The sequence below is a fragment of the Mixophyes fleayi genome, chromosome 10 (assembly GCF_038048845.1).
Source record: "Mixophyes fleayi isolate aMixFle1 chromosome 10, aMixFle1.hap1, whole genome shotgun sequence".
NCBI lineage: Eukaryota > Metazoa > Chordata > Amphibia > Anura > Limnodynastidae > Mixophyes > Mixophyes fleayi.
Genome location: NC_134411.1, coordinates 99,074,031 through 99,091,992, shown reverse-complemented (window position 1 = coordinate 99,091,992; position 17,962 = coordinate 99,074,031). Strand labels below are relative to the sequence as shown.

The 17,962-nt window shown below is 43.5% G+C and overlaps 1 protein-coding gene across 1 annotated transcript in view; it reads right to left on the bottom strand.

Moving 5' to 3' along the window:
* LONP2 (lon peptidase 2, peroxisomal) overlaps window positions 1–17,962 on the bottom strand; it is a 58,084-nt gene that overhangs the window by 7,016 nt on the left and 33,106 nt on the right. The window contains exon 12 of the mRNA XM_075189253.1: window positions 911–1,050. Coding sequence (XP_075045354.1) covers window positions 911–1,050 — 140 coding nt within the window. The remainder of the gene's footprint in view (window positions 1–910; window positions 1,051–17,962) is intronic.

Genomic DNA, 17,962 nt, shown 5'->3' with positions numbered 1-17,962 from the left:
TTTCAGCCGATGGTTATGACTGATGAAGAGCACAGAGCTGAAAGTAAAACGTGTATAGTGTGTACACAGGAATCAGCTGCTGATCGGGACTTTCATTCGTTGGTAAAATCATTAATGATATCACACCGGATGAAATATTCTGTAGTGTGTACCCAGCTTTACACTTCTGCTTCAAACACTGACATGCAGTAAAAATCAAATTACTCACTGCTCAGGTATACAGGCCTTTAAGTTTCTGTGTTGTCTCTTCTCACATAGATTGTAAGCTCTTTGGGCCGCTGGTGTCAGGCATTGGTAGCACATTCTGTATTTAGTAAGCTCCTTAATATTTATTTACACTTGTAAATATTTAAATAAACACTCCATATACTTGTATAAATAATGTATAAAAAATTAAATTGCAAGCAACACTATGGGGGGTATTCAATTGTTCCTCCGGGCGCCGCCGGAACGAGCGCGTTAAAACTATTACCATTTATACGGTAATTACTCGCTCAGTAATTACCGTATAAACGGTAATAGTAGTAATGCGCTCGTTCTGGCGGCGCCCGGAGGAACAATTGAATACCCCCCTAAGGGGCATATTCAATTCTTCGGTTCCCAAGGCGCGTAAAAACTATTACCATTATTACGGTAATAGTTAGCTGGATTTCAGATCGCAGCTTGAAATCCAGCGAGGAAAGTACCGTAATGACAGTAATAATGCGCAGACTGCGAGGTTTTTGGCCCAGAATTGAATATGCCCCTAAAAGTAACTAAGTTATAATTGGTTTACACCTATTTACTATAAAAAAACAAAAAACCCTTACAATCTGCATTTAAATGGCTGCTTCCTGGGGCATTATAAACAGAATATGATTGCATATTAAGTACATGAGAAGGAACGGAGGTCTTTCGAGGGATATCTTACCTCAACCTCATACTTGGGAGCACCAAGGATGTCTTTTAATGCTTGACAATCGATCAATATCGGCATTTCAGGAGGCAGCGGCAAGTGGGCCTGTTCACTGTCTTTGGATCTGGGCTCTTCGGAGAGGTCGGCCCTGTGTTCTGCGATAAGAAAGTCACAGGGGATTTCAGGAAGGGGATTTGTAATGACACTGGAATTAAATGGAGATAAGTGACCACAATAAGCAGGACACTATCTGTAATGAACAGGATAGGGGGGGGGGGGTGTCCTGTTAATGACCCTATACGTCGCCCTCGCCAATTCCCATTCATAAACCACAGTAACTATAGCCCTGAAGGGCCGTCAGATGGTCGTATTTTAGGCCTCTTTAGGTAAAGTAGTCTAATGCTCCGGTTTTGTGACACATCCACAAACTGGCGCTCGATATACTATATTTTATATATAACAGCAGAGTACATACTATATTCTTTATCTGAAGTGTCTCTCTGCAATTGTTGCAATATTGTGATTTGTCCAGAACCGTCTGGGCACTAAACCACCGTTGTGCATTGCAGAAGTAAGAGAAAATATTTATATTGGACTATTACAGGACAGACTGTAAATATGGAGCATAACGCTGTAATAAGAGCTAAGAACGGTAAATGTGACTTAGATCTCTCAGCCAGCCGTGATCCAGACTAATTAAACGCCATTTTTAAATCTGTATTTTTAAATCCCGGCTGTGAAAGCAGCACTGTCAGGATTGGCAGTCATCATATATACGTCTAGTCACAGGTGTCAAAGTCAACTTGTCCATAGACAGACTGGAGTTCACCAGAATGGTGCGTTAAAAATAATAAACGGACATAGGTCAGGGAGTGAAGTGATAGGGTTCCAGGATACCCGAACATCTGTATTTCCTCGTCACTTCATTTATCTATGTGTATTCCACAGTACTTATATGAAATTCAGATACTTATTTTGCCATTAAAAAGGATGTCAATACTTTCTACATCGTATTAAAATCTCTCACATCTATGATAATTAGCATTAATCAGAGGCACAGCGGTCAGCATCGTTGCCTCACAATGCTGCAGCCAGCGGTTTGAGTCTGACCAACCGCTGGCTACAGGACTCTATGTTATTATTCCCTTTTAGTTATAAAGTGCTGAAATATTACTGTAACATTGAAGGCATCAAGATGCACGCAAACTGCATACGATAAAGGTAAAGACGGCTCTGACCAAATGAGCTTGCACTCTAAGAGGTGTGGAGTACATTAGACAGGGACTGGAGTGAATTATTAAACACTGTAAAGTCCTGCGTAATATTTCCGCGCTATAGAAAGAATTCCATTAATAAATAAAGTACAATAATGAAACATTCTGAGGAGAGTTTTGTGGACTCTAGTTTAGCTTCTGGATCCCTGCAGATGACAAATCACAGACCTGTGGCTCCCTTACGGCCGGAGAGACATGGGATAAATAAACTGGTTTTAGTGTAACAAAAAAATGAAGCCCCCCCCATCTGCATTACATCAGGGTCTCTCTCTGACATAAGAGGTCCCTGTATATTTAAGAAGTGCAGCGTCACAGAACATACAGGGGGAGAGTCAGCGTGAGGTCTATCCGGAACATCCACAGACACTGCGCCGCGGTGCACAGAAAAATGAGTGGAAATTCTGATCGTAATGGCTATAATGTGCAATATATAGCACTTACCCTCATGTATCAAACTCCCATTGTCCCATAGAGTGTAAGCTTGTGAGCTGGGCCCTCTTACATCCCAGCCTGTATTACCCACTATCGTTTTATTACTGTGTTTCTTCCCAATTGTACAGCGCTACAGAATTTGCTGGTGCTATATAAACAAACGTTAATGAGATGACTGTCCCTTTTAGCCAGCTCCTGTATGGGAAGCAATGTATAAACGTGGATAGGAACGGAGAAAAATGATAACGACAGCTGGCCGAGGGTACCGGCCTCCACTGTATTGATTACAGAACCCTCGGGATAACCCTTCAGGCATATCCACACTACAGATTTTATTAGTCAGCTCTATATTTATATAATGAGTTCACAGGAATTATAATAGAACAGATGTCACACAAAGCTGAGCTACAAAAACTGTCACCCAGACAGCGCAATACACAGAGCTCCGTATTCTCCTCCTCGTGTAATCTAACAGCAGAGTCAGGGAAATGACATTAGTGATGGTTTCATAGTAATGAAGGTAGCACATCGCAGGAGACCGAGAGAGAAGGCCAGGGGGGACCCAACGTCTAGGTATAGGAATCTCCTGTACATATGTACAGTATCTACTGCTAGTAAGGCGCAGAGAGGGTGCAACACATCCGGAGACCATGCCGGGTCTGGGTATAGTTATTTCCTGCACAGTATCTGCTGCTGGAACGGATGAGCAGAGAGGGTACAATAGATCCGGAGACAATGCCAGGTCTGGGTACCAGCATTTCCTGTACATATATATATATACAGGAGAAGAGAGAGTACAAGAGACCTGGAGACAATCTGAGCTCCCCTAACTACAACCTCCATGAGGAGAGCGATCAATACAGCAGCTGTGAGAGAGAGAAAATAATTCAATACATCTTCAATTGCCTCCAGTTGCAATCTAGGTCCCATCTGAGATCAGCCTGAAGATGTGACAGCCTGCTGTCCTCTGCTTCAAAGACAGCAAATTCATGACAACATGATACACACACACGTTATTATTTAACGGTCATTGGTCATTTTGAAGCACTTCAATGAAATTTGTTCCCCCCCAGGCCGTTTACATTGATCTAATTCCAATTAAGAAATCCCCCTTCCATTAGTTTGCAGTTGGGGTTGACAAGTTCATTCAAATACAAATGTGTAAAATCTTTCTCAACCCTTAAAAATAAAAGCATTTCTTCCCTACTCAACATGGCGTCGGTGTTTGAGCCCGATATAGACTATATAGGACAATGCCCGAGCCCCAGCACAGACACCAGCGGTTATGTATTACAGAGCTGAGCGATGGAGGATTATGATGAATGGAGATAGTGATGAACACGCTGCATGGAAATGGTTAATATCGTTACCGCACACGTAGGCCCCTGGGCCGCCTAAACTGCTGCTTTGGACTTGCCCCAGGCGGACGCTGGCACAGAGCCTCTAGGGGGAGGAAGATATGGAAGAGGGTGAAATTTTAGTACATTATAACCTTGCTAGTGTATCTCTCTGTACTGATGTCACATCTGAATTCTATACATTACCTGGATTCATTATTATGTCACACAGGAGCTTTGTAACCTTTAAGGCTGCCTATGCTTCAGCTCACTGATTACAAGGAAGGCTGTACACACAAATACAGTCAGTGGTATATGTAGTCCTGTACGGAGGTTACAATACGTATCAGGGTCCATTGCTTTCACAGTATGGATCTAATTGAACTTAGCGTTCATTTGAATTCTGAAAATAATATTGGAGAAACTGAATATGACATTTTACAAAATCATAATATTGAAAAAAGGTTAATAATTCGTTTATTTGGTTAATATTAAAGAACAGGCTTCCAAAGCCAAGCTCATTGGGACCCACACTGTATGGCGGTCCAAGTTTTAGGTCCTGAGGTAAAAGGTAAAGACCCAACTGACCAATACATAGAACAGAATACACTCACAGACACAACATACAATAATAGATTTAATTACCCAAGCATAGGGGGGAATGCAATTGGCCGCGTTACTTGAAAAAGTAACGTGGTTTGCGCACTATTACCGTTATTACGGAAATAGTGCGTGTAAATACTGTTATTAACCATAGTGTTAATGCTGGCTTTTTGCTCGCAGCTCAGGGTTAATATTACCGTAATAACGGTAATAGTTTTTATGCGGCAGTACTTCGGGGGGAATTGAATTCCCCCCATAATGTCCATTCACCTCCATCAACAACTCTACAGAAAATGTAATTAGAGGTCAAAGTTCGCAGTGTTCATACATCATCACCATTTATATATATAGCGCCACCAATTCCGTAGCGCTGTACATAGCTCCCAACATCAACGCAAAATTGGGACAAAGCCCTGCCCCTGATCCACACACGCACTCTTTGAAAAAGCTCCTCCCACATCAGTGCAAGCCACTCCCCTTTCAAGATCCGCAAACCAGGACTGTCCCGCCAAATTTAGGACGGTAGGGAGGTATGCACAGTATAGTTATGGGTAAAGACAGACCTAGACATATGATTGGTGCCAGAAAAGGGATCCATTCCTCTAATAAGAACTGGATCAACGTCCAATGATTCATTCTGTGTGGATCGTTCTCTTCTACTCCATTGAATACTGCGGCCGTATTTCTCCTAAACTGCGTGCCCAGATGTTTGCTTACACAGTTCCATTTGTTTTATGGCGAGCTTGTAAAAAGCCCAGGTGTTGGATTTGCTTATAAGGCAAATGTTTTCCTGCACGGCTTTCATCATCCGTCTGCAGACCCACAATGCCATTTGTTGTGGGGAATTGGCGTCAAGTCATGTAAAAATTTGCCATAAAATATAAACTTAACCTAAAATGACAGATAAAATCCAACCTAAGAAGATGAAGAGATTATATATATATATATATATATATATATATATATATATATATATATGATTTTTTTTATTTTTTTTTTCAATCTAGCTTTTTCTTTTCCACTTTTCACTATGCTGATATCGATGAAGGATGTATTATCGATTATTAACAGCTAATGTTGTCTTATACCAGGCCTGGCTGACCTGTGGCTGTCCAAGTGTTGTGAAACTACAAGCCCCAGCATGCTTTGCCAGTAGATAACCAGCCGATAGCTGACAGGGCATGCTGGGAATTGTAGTCTCACAACACCTGGAGAGCCATTCTTTGGCCAGGCCTGGTCTAGAAGCTACTGTGGTAGCCTCTGATTGATAACAAATAATATAATAAAACATCAGGAGACGTCTCCGGCAGGTCTGCTGTGCAAGGTTCTTGGAGATACACAGCAGTGACCAGAACACACGGAGATTACAAATCAATAAAACAATCTTTCATTTTTAAAATATTGATTTCAGGGCACTAACCTACAGAATGCTGAGGGATTGTGTCCCTTCAATGACAGGACGTCTGGTGCTGAGAGGAAACTCAAAGTTCCCCCAAGATTAAAGCTTTATGGTCTGAAGTGCTTCTGAAGCGTAATAGTTTTGAATTGTATTTATTCATTTTTTATCAACTGCTTTGGATTTTAAAGTTTACTTGTACTTCAAGAAACATTTAAATGGTGGATTTATAGTACTTTGTGTCGTCTATTTAAATGCCACGCAAAAAGTAATTTATCTTGTATAACAATGCAGTGATGAGAACAGAACGTGGTGTGACAAAGTTTGTTTGTTCGTTTTAGGTGGGGACTTGAGAGAAATGTGTTATTTGTAATCAATAAGATCATCATTAGGCCTATGTTTAAAAGCGGCCTATAATGGATAATGTGTACATGCCCTAAAGCTTTATTTAAACATAAAGATTACATAGGATTGTGAAATACTACTGTTCATCAGACACCTACACAAAATGGCCGCCAGGGCTACCTGAAGGCAACTGGTGTAGGAAAGCAAATCTGTTTTTAAATTGATAGTTTAAGACCAACTTGGAGCTTTTATTTCATAAAAAGGTCACTGCACGCCAAGCAGACCTATACGATGGGCTTATAAAGGAATTATGTGTGTCATATACTGTGCGCTTTGTATAATTGTCTCCTACTCGGGGTCTCCAGAGAGGGAATGTAGACAGAATGTATTTAGGAACCACATTCTGCTGACCCCGATCCCGCCATCTGCACCTGCTCTCCTCTCAATATTAAACACCGGGGGATTTGGGAGCATTAGAGGATGCTGGGATTAAGGGCAGACACTCGCTGTAATTACTGAGAACATTCCATAGATTGTATATACTACCCCTGTGCAGATAAATGATTGGTGCTAGTAATGAACAGCTGTGTCAATCTATCTGTTCAATACGTCACCGAATACAGCTGCCACATTCCTAGTGCTGTGCTTTCAATTAATAGAAGCTACGTAGAACAGTTCTACATTAAAATTATAATATATATATATATATATATATAATATATATATATATATATATATATATATATATATATATATATATATATATATATATTATATATATATATTACATCTAAAGAACATTTCCAGAATTCGCACATATCTCACGCAAGACACTGCAAAAACCTTAATTCATGCACTCATCATCTCCTGCATTGACTATTGCAATTCCCTCCTTACTGGTCTTCCCAAGAACAGACTCAAACCTCTACAATCTATTTTGCACACTGCGGCAAGACCGATTTTCCTTGCAAATCGTTCTTCCTCTGTTGAATCACTTTGTATGTCTCTACACTGGCTGCCTGTTTTGTACCGAATCCAATATAAAATACTTTTACGAACCTACAAGGCCATCAACAAAGCTGCACCAACATACATCTCCTCTCGTCTCAAAATATCTCCCAACTCGGCAACTCCGTTCTACACAAGATCTGCGTCTCTCATCCACCCTCATTACATCCTCCCATTCCCGGTTACAGGACTTTGTTTTGGGCTGCACCCACTCTATGGAATGCTCTCCCTCTCCCTCTGGTCTACAAACTTTCAAGCGTTCTCTAAAACCTACCTCTTCAGACAAGCTTATAATATTCCTCAGCCACCCTCTTAACCTCGCTACCTTTAGCCTGTTACACAATTTCACACAAGACAACTACCCCCTGACCAACACTGTTGTGTGACGGGATCATTTAGCTTATGAGTCACTTTTACCTTTGCAGTCTGGCTGGGCCAAAATGCATAATGTAGACGTAACCTCATGTGTCAATCTCCCATTGTCCCATAGATTGCGAGCAGCGGCCTTCTCACCTCTTTGTCTGTTTTACACAGTTTGTTTATTAGTTTATTATGTCTGTCCCCAATTGTAAAGCGCTACGGAATATGTTGGCGCTATATAAATAAATGATGATGATTTTATATATATATATATATATATATATATATATATATATATATTACACATACTTACATACATACACACACACACACGTATGTGGAGGACAAGCCTGGATCCCTCCATTTTTGCTGACATATCTACAAATAGAGACATTACCAATTCTGCAGGAGCAGCTATGGAGTTGTACTATGCAGAAGGTTTACATGTTGCATAAGCAGAGCATTATATTGTGGTACAGAACAGAAGAGCAATGGAGATTTGCTTCCACAGCACAGGTAGATGGGCTCAGTACAGAACGCACATTATATATGATAAACATATTGCGTATATTGGGGGAAGTAAATAATGAGTGAATATTTTGAACAAACCCTTATATTTCCCCATATCCGGTGGGCCTGTCCAGTTGACATGAAATTCTGGTATTGGATTTTCCCTGGACACCGCTTACTAAGCCTTTGTGTGATTGGCCTTAACCATAGCAAACATTGCCTACATCTATTTATATAGCGCCACTAATTCCGCAGCACTGTATAGAGAACTCATTTACATCAGTCCCTGCCCCATTGGAGCTTACAATCTAAATACCCTACCATACACACAGACCGAGAGAGACTAAGGGCAATTTGAAAGCAGCAATTTAACCTACCAGTATGATTTTGGAGTGTGGGAGGAAACCCATGCAAAAACGGGGGGAACATACAAACTTCACACACATAAGGCCATGGTCGAGAATCGAACTCTTGTCCCCAGTGCTGCGAGGCAGCAGTGCTAACCACTAGGGCACTGTGCAGCCAAACATAAAATTCTGGCTGCGTATTGTCAGTAAATGGAAAGTTTCTTAGCTGGTGTTACTTTGTGAGTGTTCGCAAACGTCTTTGTGCCTCCCAAGGTACCATACATGGTCCATTTATCTTTTCCCCTATTCATACCCAATTCTTCCCTGCTTGTCTCCGCTCACGCCAAGCCTGCTGCTCCACCCGGGCATGGAATGATCGGAGGACTTCAAGGTGACCAGGCGTTGGGTCACTTCTGGACTGTTCTGGGGCCTCTAGAAGGCTACACACAGGCCGATAATGGTCACTCTATAACGGACCACTTATCCCGTCTGAGTAGTGATCAAATTATTATCAGCCATCGCGGCAATATCAAAGACAGACGATATCGCTGCACTAAATCTGAAAGACGGGTCCTCCTCCCAAACTTTGGGTGTGTAAATAGGGGTGCCCTGATGGAATCTAGAACAACTGTCCTAAAGAAATTTAGAACTATAGTACAGTTACATAGTTTGTGAAAGGGGATAAAGATCAAATTATTAAGCTCAACCATTTCTAAACACAAGTGATGAAATTCTCCGTCTCAGCGGAAGAGCAACGTGCGAAGCGCAGAGCACAGAATTGGAGAGCGTTGCACTGCGGACACAGCGACAAACCGCGCACGTTCCTCATCATCGCGCCGTTCTCGCTTTTTGCGCATTCCTCTCACCTCTGAAACATGCACGGGGGGAAAAAGCGCCTCCGTCTCGCCTGACTCCTAAAAATAGATCCCCCCATTGGAAAACAATAAACAGTGGCCCTGATTATAGAGCCTTCTCTGTGTAAATAAAAGTGCCTGAGTCAGACCTTATTTAGCCAGGCGAGGTCTCCCTCCTGGGTGACATAACCAGTGTGTACATTAATAGAGGGTGTATCCCGGGCTGTCTGTTTATACATGTACAAACGGACCTATCCAGCTCCACCCAGAGCTGTAGCTGACCCAGGTGATTAACCAGTTCAGTCATTTTATTCCAGGCAAATCTAAAGAGCTGTACAATTATGACCCCTGTTATTCCAGACAGGTGACATTACTAAGCAACATACACAGTGCAACAAGAACAGCACCACACCGCGGCTGGAAGCCCACAACGCCGCGGCTGGAAGCGCTCCAACGCCGCGGCTGGAAGCCCACAACGCCGTGGCTGTAAGCGCTCCAACGCCGCGGCTGGAAGCTCACCAACGCCGCGGCTGGAAGCGCTCCAACGCCGCGGCTGGAAGCGCTCCAACGCCGCGGCTGGAAGCGCTCCAACGCCGCGGCTGGAAGCGCTCCAACGCCGCGGCTGGAAGCGCCACAACGCCGCGGCTGGAAGCTCACAACGCCGCGGCTGGAAGCTCACAACGCCGCGGCTGGAAGCTCACAACGCCGCGGCTGGAAGCTCACAACGCCGCGGCTGGAAGCTCACAACGCCGCGGCTGGAAGCTCACAACGCCGCGGCTGGAAGCGCTCCAACGCCGCGGCTGGAAGCTCACAACGCCGCGGCTGGAAGCTCACAACGCCGCGGCTGGAAGCTCACAACGCCGCGGCTGGAAGCGCTCCAACGCCGCGGCTGGAAGCTCACAACGCCGCGACTGGAAGCCCACAACGCCGCGGCTGGAAGCGCTCCAACGCCGCGGCTGGAAGCCCTCCAACGCCGCGGCTGGAAGCTCACAACGCCGCGGCTGGAAGCTCACAACGCCCCGGCTGGAAGCTCACAACGCCGCGGCTGGAAGCTCACAACGCCGCGGCTGGAAGCGCTCCAACGCCGCGGCTGGAAGCTCACAACGCCGCGGCTGGAAGCTCACAACGCCGCGGCTGGAAGCTCACAACGCCGCGGCTGGAAGCGCTCCAACGCCGCGGCTGGAAGCTCACAACGCCGCGACTGGAAGCCCACAACGCCGCGGCTGGAAGCGCTCCAACGCCGCGGCTGGAAGCTCACAACGCCGCGGCTGGAAGCTCACAACGCCCCGGCTGGAAGCTCACAACGCCGCGGCTGGAAGCTCACAACGCCGCGGCTGGAAGCCCACCAACGCCGCGGCTGGAAGCTCACAACGCCGCGGCTGGAAGCTCACAACGCCGCGGCTGGAAGCTCACAACGCCGCGGCTGGAAGCTCACAACGCCGCGGCTGGAAGCTCACAACGCCGCGGCTGGAAGCGCTCCAACAGAAGTAGTTGTACAATGTCTGCAGTGGAATTATATCACTAAATGGGAAATCCCCCCACAGGAATTCACTTAAATAACTAAGTGGATAAAGGCAATGATTACAAGATGTGGCATAATAGCAGAAACTATTCTATCACACCCCTTATTTAATAACTGTGTAGAAAAGAACTACAGCAAATGTAAAGGCAGCGACATAATGTAAGGATTCTGCACACAATGCAGAAATGTTACCACCAAGCGGCTGTGTACAGGGTACAAACAGGGCCAAATGACCAGTCACAACCATGTCCACGGATATATTACATATATAGATATTCAGTACTTAAATATGTTTATAACAAGGCTTGTTCAAGAATTTTATTATATATATATATATATATATATATATATATATATATATATATATATATATATATATATACACACACACATACATATATATATACACATACATATATACATACACACACACACACACAAACAAACATACATACACACATACACATATAACAACACTTGGGAGAAGCATTCTCCTATCCCAGTACATGACAACAATGTAAGACAAGATGGATCTTTATTAACTGCCTAAACTCTGCAAGGCTATAGGTGATTATATACTGTGTAAACAAGTATCGAGAAAGCTAGAATATTTAAAAAGAGAAAAAAAATGGGAAAGTTCTGTTGGATATATCGGAATGTCTGGGAGACTCCTGAATTCGGTGGGTCTCCCGGAAGAGCAAGCAAGTCTCCCACATGCTGCCCGTTGGGAGCCAAAATGAAATGATTCATGGTAAATCGCGTCATTTTTCCCCCCAACCCCCCCCTCCGCATCAAATTGACAATTGCTTTGCGATTTGTCTAGCCCCCCCCCTTCTCCAGGATCTCTCGGAGGCCAACAATACAAAGTTGGCACAAATCGTGTCTTCTCTCTCATTGATGGACTGTATAATTAGATCACAAAATGGCTGCCTTCACCGTGTGTATTCGATGGGTATACTGTAATATTGCCCGCTTAAAAGGTTTGTCACAATGGGGCATATTTAATAAAGCACGATAGTGCTTTTAACGGATAATTAAGGTCCCACAGTGTCCTCCGCAAATTTATTAAGGGGGCATCGCAGCAGATATCATGGATATCTGCTGCTTTGCATTCCTCTTCGTTTTTGGGAGCAGTCACCATTCAACAGAATGGTGACTGCTCCTGGCCGCAATCTAACAAGTCCCGAAAAAAATGTTTTTTCGGGAACTTGTCATGTTAATGTACGCCAGCTGCAGCTGGCGTACATCATCCGAATTGAGGAAATCTAATGCTGTCAGCTCTGCTCCGGAGAGCAGAGCTGTACAGCGCATGTGTGGAGGGATCACATGATCCCTCCCTGTCACTCAGCGCTCTCTCTCTGCAACTATCATTGCAAGGACAGAGAGGGGATCTGTGTGTGCATGTCCAGTTCTTGGAACTGGACATGCGCACTTGAAGAGTGAAGAGAAGACCCGAAGACAGCGCTTCCGAAGAGGGGGGTAAGTATGTTTTTTTTTTTTCACAGAAACAGCAGATTATCGGGACTGCTGTTTCTGTACTCCGGTTTTGATAAATTTGAGAAATGAATCAATACTTATCCGTCCGATAAGGATTGATAACCATTTCTCTATTTCAACGTTAAATGATAAATGTGCCCCAATATCTCCTCAAAACAGATATAAAGTAAAGAAAAACAAATATCCATCCCGCACAGGTTGGCGCGGGACGGCAGCGTTATTACAGACATCTCTCTTTCCACAGAAGAACTTACCATGATGAAAACAACCCTTTTCCCTGTGACGTCTCATGAAGGACGGACTCACAGGCGTGTCAGTAATGGCGAGGGCATATTTAGTACCGGCCAACAAAACGGTCTTACGTTTCCTCTCAGACCACTCAGGAAAGGTTTTTTTTTAACAATAGTTGATATGAAAACAGTCAATGCCATTAAAATTAATTAGTAAAAAAAAAAGGGTACTAGAAAAAAATAAAATATACTCCGCAAAAAGCTATGTACCCACGGTACAATTATGTTTTTGACTAGGGGTTTTAATGCAAGTTAACCACATGTAATCGTAGATGAAAATGAAATGCACATAACATCAAAATCATACATAAACACAATGTGGTTTATCAGCATTTTTACTGGCGGTTTAGCGTTAGGTTACTGCAAACGCCAGTGTCTACGCACCCTTAAGGTGTTGGAAATTAGAGCTGAGTGTGGTAACCCTGCCAAAGCCGAGGCCTAACCGTCACACGACGCGTTTCTGCTGCACTCTGTAGATATTATCACCGCATTACTTCAGAAAGCAAAAATGTGACATTTTATCTGAAGTAAACTCTGGCCCAAGTTTGTGTGTGGTTAGTACCAGAAAAAAATCTCACAAGGAGGGCCAAGTCTGTGCAAACTGGAACACATTACATTAATCTGTCCTAAATACCTCTGTTTCAGTGTCTACGCCAGCTCTGCGGTTTGTTTTTAATTTTTATAACAACCCTGAAAAAAAACATTGTGTAGACAGACCCCATGTAATGCACTCTGTTTGCTATCTGTTAGTAAATTTACTGATAGTAAAAATAAGTCGAAATATTGCCTGTCAGTTAGACAAAATAGTTATCGGTAAAGACAGAACATTGTTACACAGAGAAATTGTACATATCATTTACCATGCCCAGGATATTGGTTTGGCACACAGTTTTGGACGCCTTACCGAAATGCCTTTGTCGTCTCTAGATCAACAACAAACATATTGATCACCTTGGCATTGAGATATTTATAATATAACTATATTTTTTTATAAATAAATACATGGTAAAGTTCAATTATGTGTACATTAACATGAGAATAGGACCTATATATTCACTAAGAACCATTACCTCATGAATATTCACCCGATCCTAATGATTACTAGTACTGGTAAATTGATATCAGACTCACTGCCAAAGTACAAATGAAGGCACTTAACTCCACAGATGAGATTTGCGGTGTACCCACCAAGTTCACACAGTGGAGGCAGCCATTTTGTGAGCTGAACCAATATTCACGATACATCAATTCACAATGCCGATTTTGGCTCAGGTCACAAAATGGCTGCCTCCCTTGGGAGACGTGTCACATGTGATTTGGGATTCACGGTCGTATTTGGGCAGACTTAAAAAATATAAATACAAAAGTAAATGTATTTTATTGTGCAAATAAATGAGCATGTTTCTAATTAGGGCATTCACTCTATACAAGTATTGATCAAAGACCCATAGAAGTAGTTAATCCAGGACTGTTTATCAGTGTCAAATGGGACATGAATGAGTAGTAAGTGTGCAATGTTTGGGAATGGACCATTTGTCTCTCAACAGGGGGGGGGGGGGGGGGTGGCTTGCCCTTATAAAGACAGATGTTGCAGTTAACCTTAGAAAAAGGTACAGTCCATATTACAATAGTAAAGATCTCGAGCAAATCATATCTTAACAAACTGCATTTAAAAAACAAACTATATCAGCAAGGAAAATATCACTGATTTAGACTTCTGCTCAACTGACATTTCCTTCCCAAAATTACTACATTTTTAAATAAAAGTATGCAGTATAACTTATAACTGACAGGTTGTAATGAAGAGCTCTTCCGCTGAACCATATATACAATATACATCACTCATCTCCTGATATACTCTGTGCTGCTGGAGACCCTGCTCCTTCCGCTATATAACTCTCAGTCTGTGACTTCCTGCTACCTCCATTCCCCTCCTCACATCATGTCACTGTCCCTGTCACATGCAGCCCTGTTCTCACTACCACATCACTAATCTCCTGATATACTCTGTGCTGCTGGAGACCCTGCTCCTTCCACTATATAACTCTCAGTCTGTGGCTTCCTGCTGCCTCCATTCCCCTCCTGACATCATGTCACTGCCCCTGTCACATGCAGCCCTGTCCTCACTAACACATCATTAATCTCCTGATATACTGTGTTTCTGGAGACCCTGCTCCTTCCACTATAAAACTCTCAGTCTGTGGCACTGTCCTGTCACATGCATTCGCTTGCCCTAAATTGGCTCTTTTTATCAGGCAAAAGGTTGGACTGTTAGAAAATAGTTTGAAATGTAAAAAAAATATTTGTTGTTCCCAATTTTATTAGGCAGCAGAGACTGCGATCAAACGATCCACTTTCCTGCTGGGCTCTATGACCTGGTACTAACTTATCCCTCTCCCGACGGTGGTGGTTCTTGTGCCAGGTACCGATGAGACCGCGCAGGGCCGTCCATCCAGTTCCCTCTCAGGGTCACTGCTCTCCAAAAAACACAACAATATTAAGATCACTCTCTGTGGTCGAGATCCTGGGATTACTGCAACATTTTTGTCGGTAGAACAGTTAACAATCCCTTCCCCACTGTGGGCCCCATAGCTCGGACTGTGTTCCTTGGCACTGAGAACAAGCTTGTACTAATTTTACCACTGCCCATAAATCCATTGCCCTTCGGAGGACTTGTCTTGCAGCTCATTTCGCTCTCTGGAACGTTAATTACGATACTGAAACTCGAAAAGGTAACTGTAGATGTGTCTGGGTTGCAGGGTACCTGTCAGAGTTCTCTAATTGAGTTTAACACTTAACCCTGAATATGCCTTAAGTCTGACAAGCGTTAGGCTACATGGGCATTTTAAAGAAATATTCCTAGTTTATTACACCTCTCCTCACCCTTACAGGGGCGCTAAACCCAAACTGCAAGTTCCCGCAATTGAAAGATTTCTCGACAATTGCGTTCTCTCATGGTACGTGAGCTTGTTCAAATATATAGGCGATTTAGTGATTTTACCCTCAAAGTGCACCCTTGGCTTACATTTTGTGGGGGCAGCCATTTTTATGGGGCTGAATTCTCGGGTATAGTTTTCAAAAGTCTGCCTCCTGTCTGAAGGCAATGGAGCCCTTCAATTAAAAAAAGTTTTCCTCTCTCGCTAATCTGCAGGTAGTTGTTTAAATTTTTTCATGTTCCTTGTGGGTAAGAGACAACTTCACTGTCCGCTGTGGACTAACACGTCATAACGACAACAAAAAGAATACATTTTACATAGATAATATAAAGGCTTGGATGAAACACACAGATATGAAGGAAGAAAGATTAAAACTTCGTTACAGTCGCAGGAGGTCAAACTAATAAAACTACCTCAAGGTAAAAAGACATTTAATTGCTGTGTGTTACTAGCCGTGCTCAGGTTAAGGGACTTATGTCAGGATTTGGCTTCAGAACGGAGAACTTTCAGTTCCAGGAAGACGGCTGAGGAACGAAGATGCCAAAAGCCCAGAAAGGTCAGGGGGGGGGAACACGACACTTAAACCTGACAGGAGGAAAACTAATTCTTAAAATTCTGAATAGAAAGGAATTTAGTCCATGTGCCAAGGTGATCGGGCCAGGGCCGAGGGGTAATCCAGAATTCCTGGCAAGGCACAGTGGTTAGCACTGCTACCTCACAGCACTGGGGTCACGTATTCTACTCCGACCAGGACACCCCTTATCCCACCTTTTTAGGGTGAGGACAGAGAGGCAGATTATATTTCCAGCACTGTATAATATTCCGGTTACATTATCATAATACCGTGTTTTCCTGAAGAGACGTGTAACTAAAAACAGTGATCTGCTGTCTAGCAATTAGTGTTTTTCTAGACGAGCTTATCAGTCAGTCAGATCTACAGGGAGAATGAGACCCAGCATCATCCTGCTTTGTAGTGAAACGTTAGTGCCCGGGGCCATTACAGATAAAAGGATTCTCCTACACAGCACAACACAACGGAAACTGAGCTTTACCATGTTTTTCTGCAATAAACACCTCTACGCCCAGCAGCGATGTTGTCCTGTATTATAGGGTGGCTTAGTGGTTAGCACTTCTGCCTCACAGCGCTGGGGTCAGGAGTTCAATTCCCGACCATGGCCTTATCTGTGTGAAGTTTGTATGTTCTCCCCATGTTTGCGTGGGTTTCCTCCGGGTGCTCCAGTTTCCTCCCACACTCCAAAAACATACTGGTAGGTTAATTGGCTGCTATCAAAATTGACCCTAGTCTCTCTCTGTCTCTCTGTGTGTGTATCTTAGGGAATTTAGACTGTAAGCTCCAATGGGGCAGGGACTGATGTGAATGAGTTCTCTGTACAGCGCTGCGGAATCAGTGGCGCTATATAAATAAATGGTAATAATAATAATAATAATAATAATAATAATAATAATAATAATAATAATAATATACGAAGATTAAATTTTACTCCTGGCTTCCCACTTTCTGACCAGCATATGAAATCTTCTGGTCAGAGGTTGGGCTGCGGCAGAGGAGGCTACGTCAGAGCCCCCCCCAACCCACCATTCGTGATTTCTGCGCACTCCTGTCAGGTTACGCGGCTCCCACAGGCCTATCGGCTGATCACACCTTTATTTCGACTCCCCCACCGAACTCCGATAGCGGAGTTCAGTTCAGGACACTCAGTTTTGATTTCACGAGATCACTGGTCCTTTGGCTATAACCCATCCGACACCGTCCCCCATACACAGCCAGAGAACAAGGCCATAATAAACCACGTTGGGAAGATCAGGCCCAGACAATGCCCAGGCTGAGTCACCGGCTCGTTGTCTGAAGAACAGACCAAAACATGAGGGAGCAGAGTTTTATACGGAGACCTCAGGTGAAAGAGACAGTGACTAATAGTCCGTGTGCTGAACAACAGGCAATGTTTGGAGAATATCACCACAACACACACTCTGTAAGGACATAGGTGCATGGGCAATATCTGTCATATCAAATAAAGTGACGACAGCAGAGGATACAGGTAGGGTCTGTTCGGATCAGTGCAATCTTTGGCCAGGACTGGATTCAGTTGTATGAATGACCAAAAAAAACAAACGTTTAAAACTGTGGCAATGCAGGGCTTCCGTGCGTATAGGGTGAACCAGCTCCATTAACCATGCTGCTATTTTTTTTTAACTTAAAGCGGTTTTCAAACAATAACACGAAAGCTGCAAATTGAAACGCGTTGGCGTGAACGAAACCTTAATGTTGGGACTGTTCCTGGGGGAAGTAGGTGGCGAAACCAGGCAGCAAATCTAAAAAAGCTCATTTAGGATA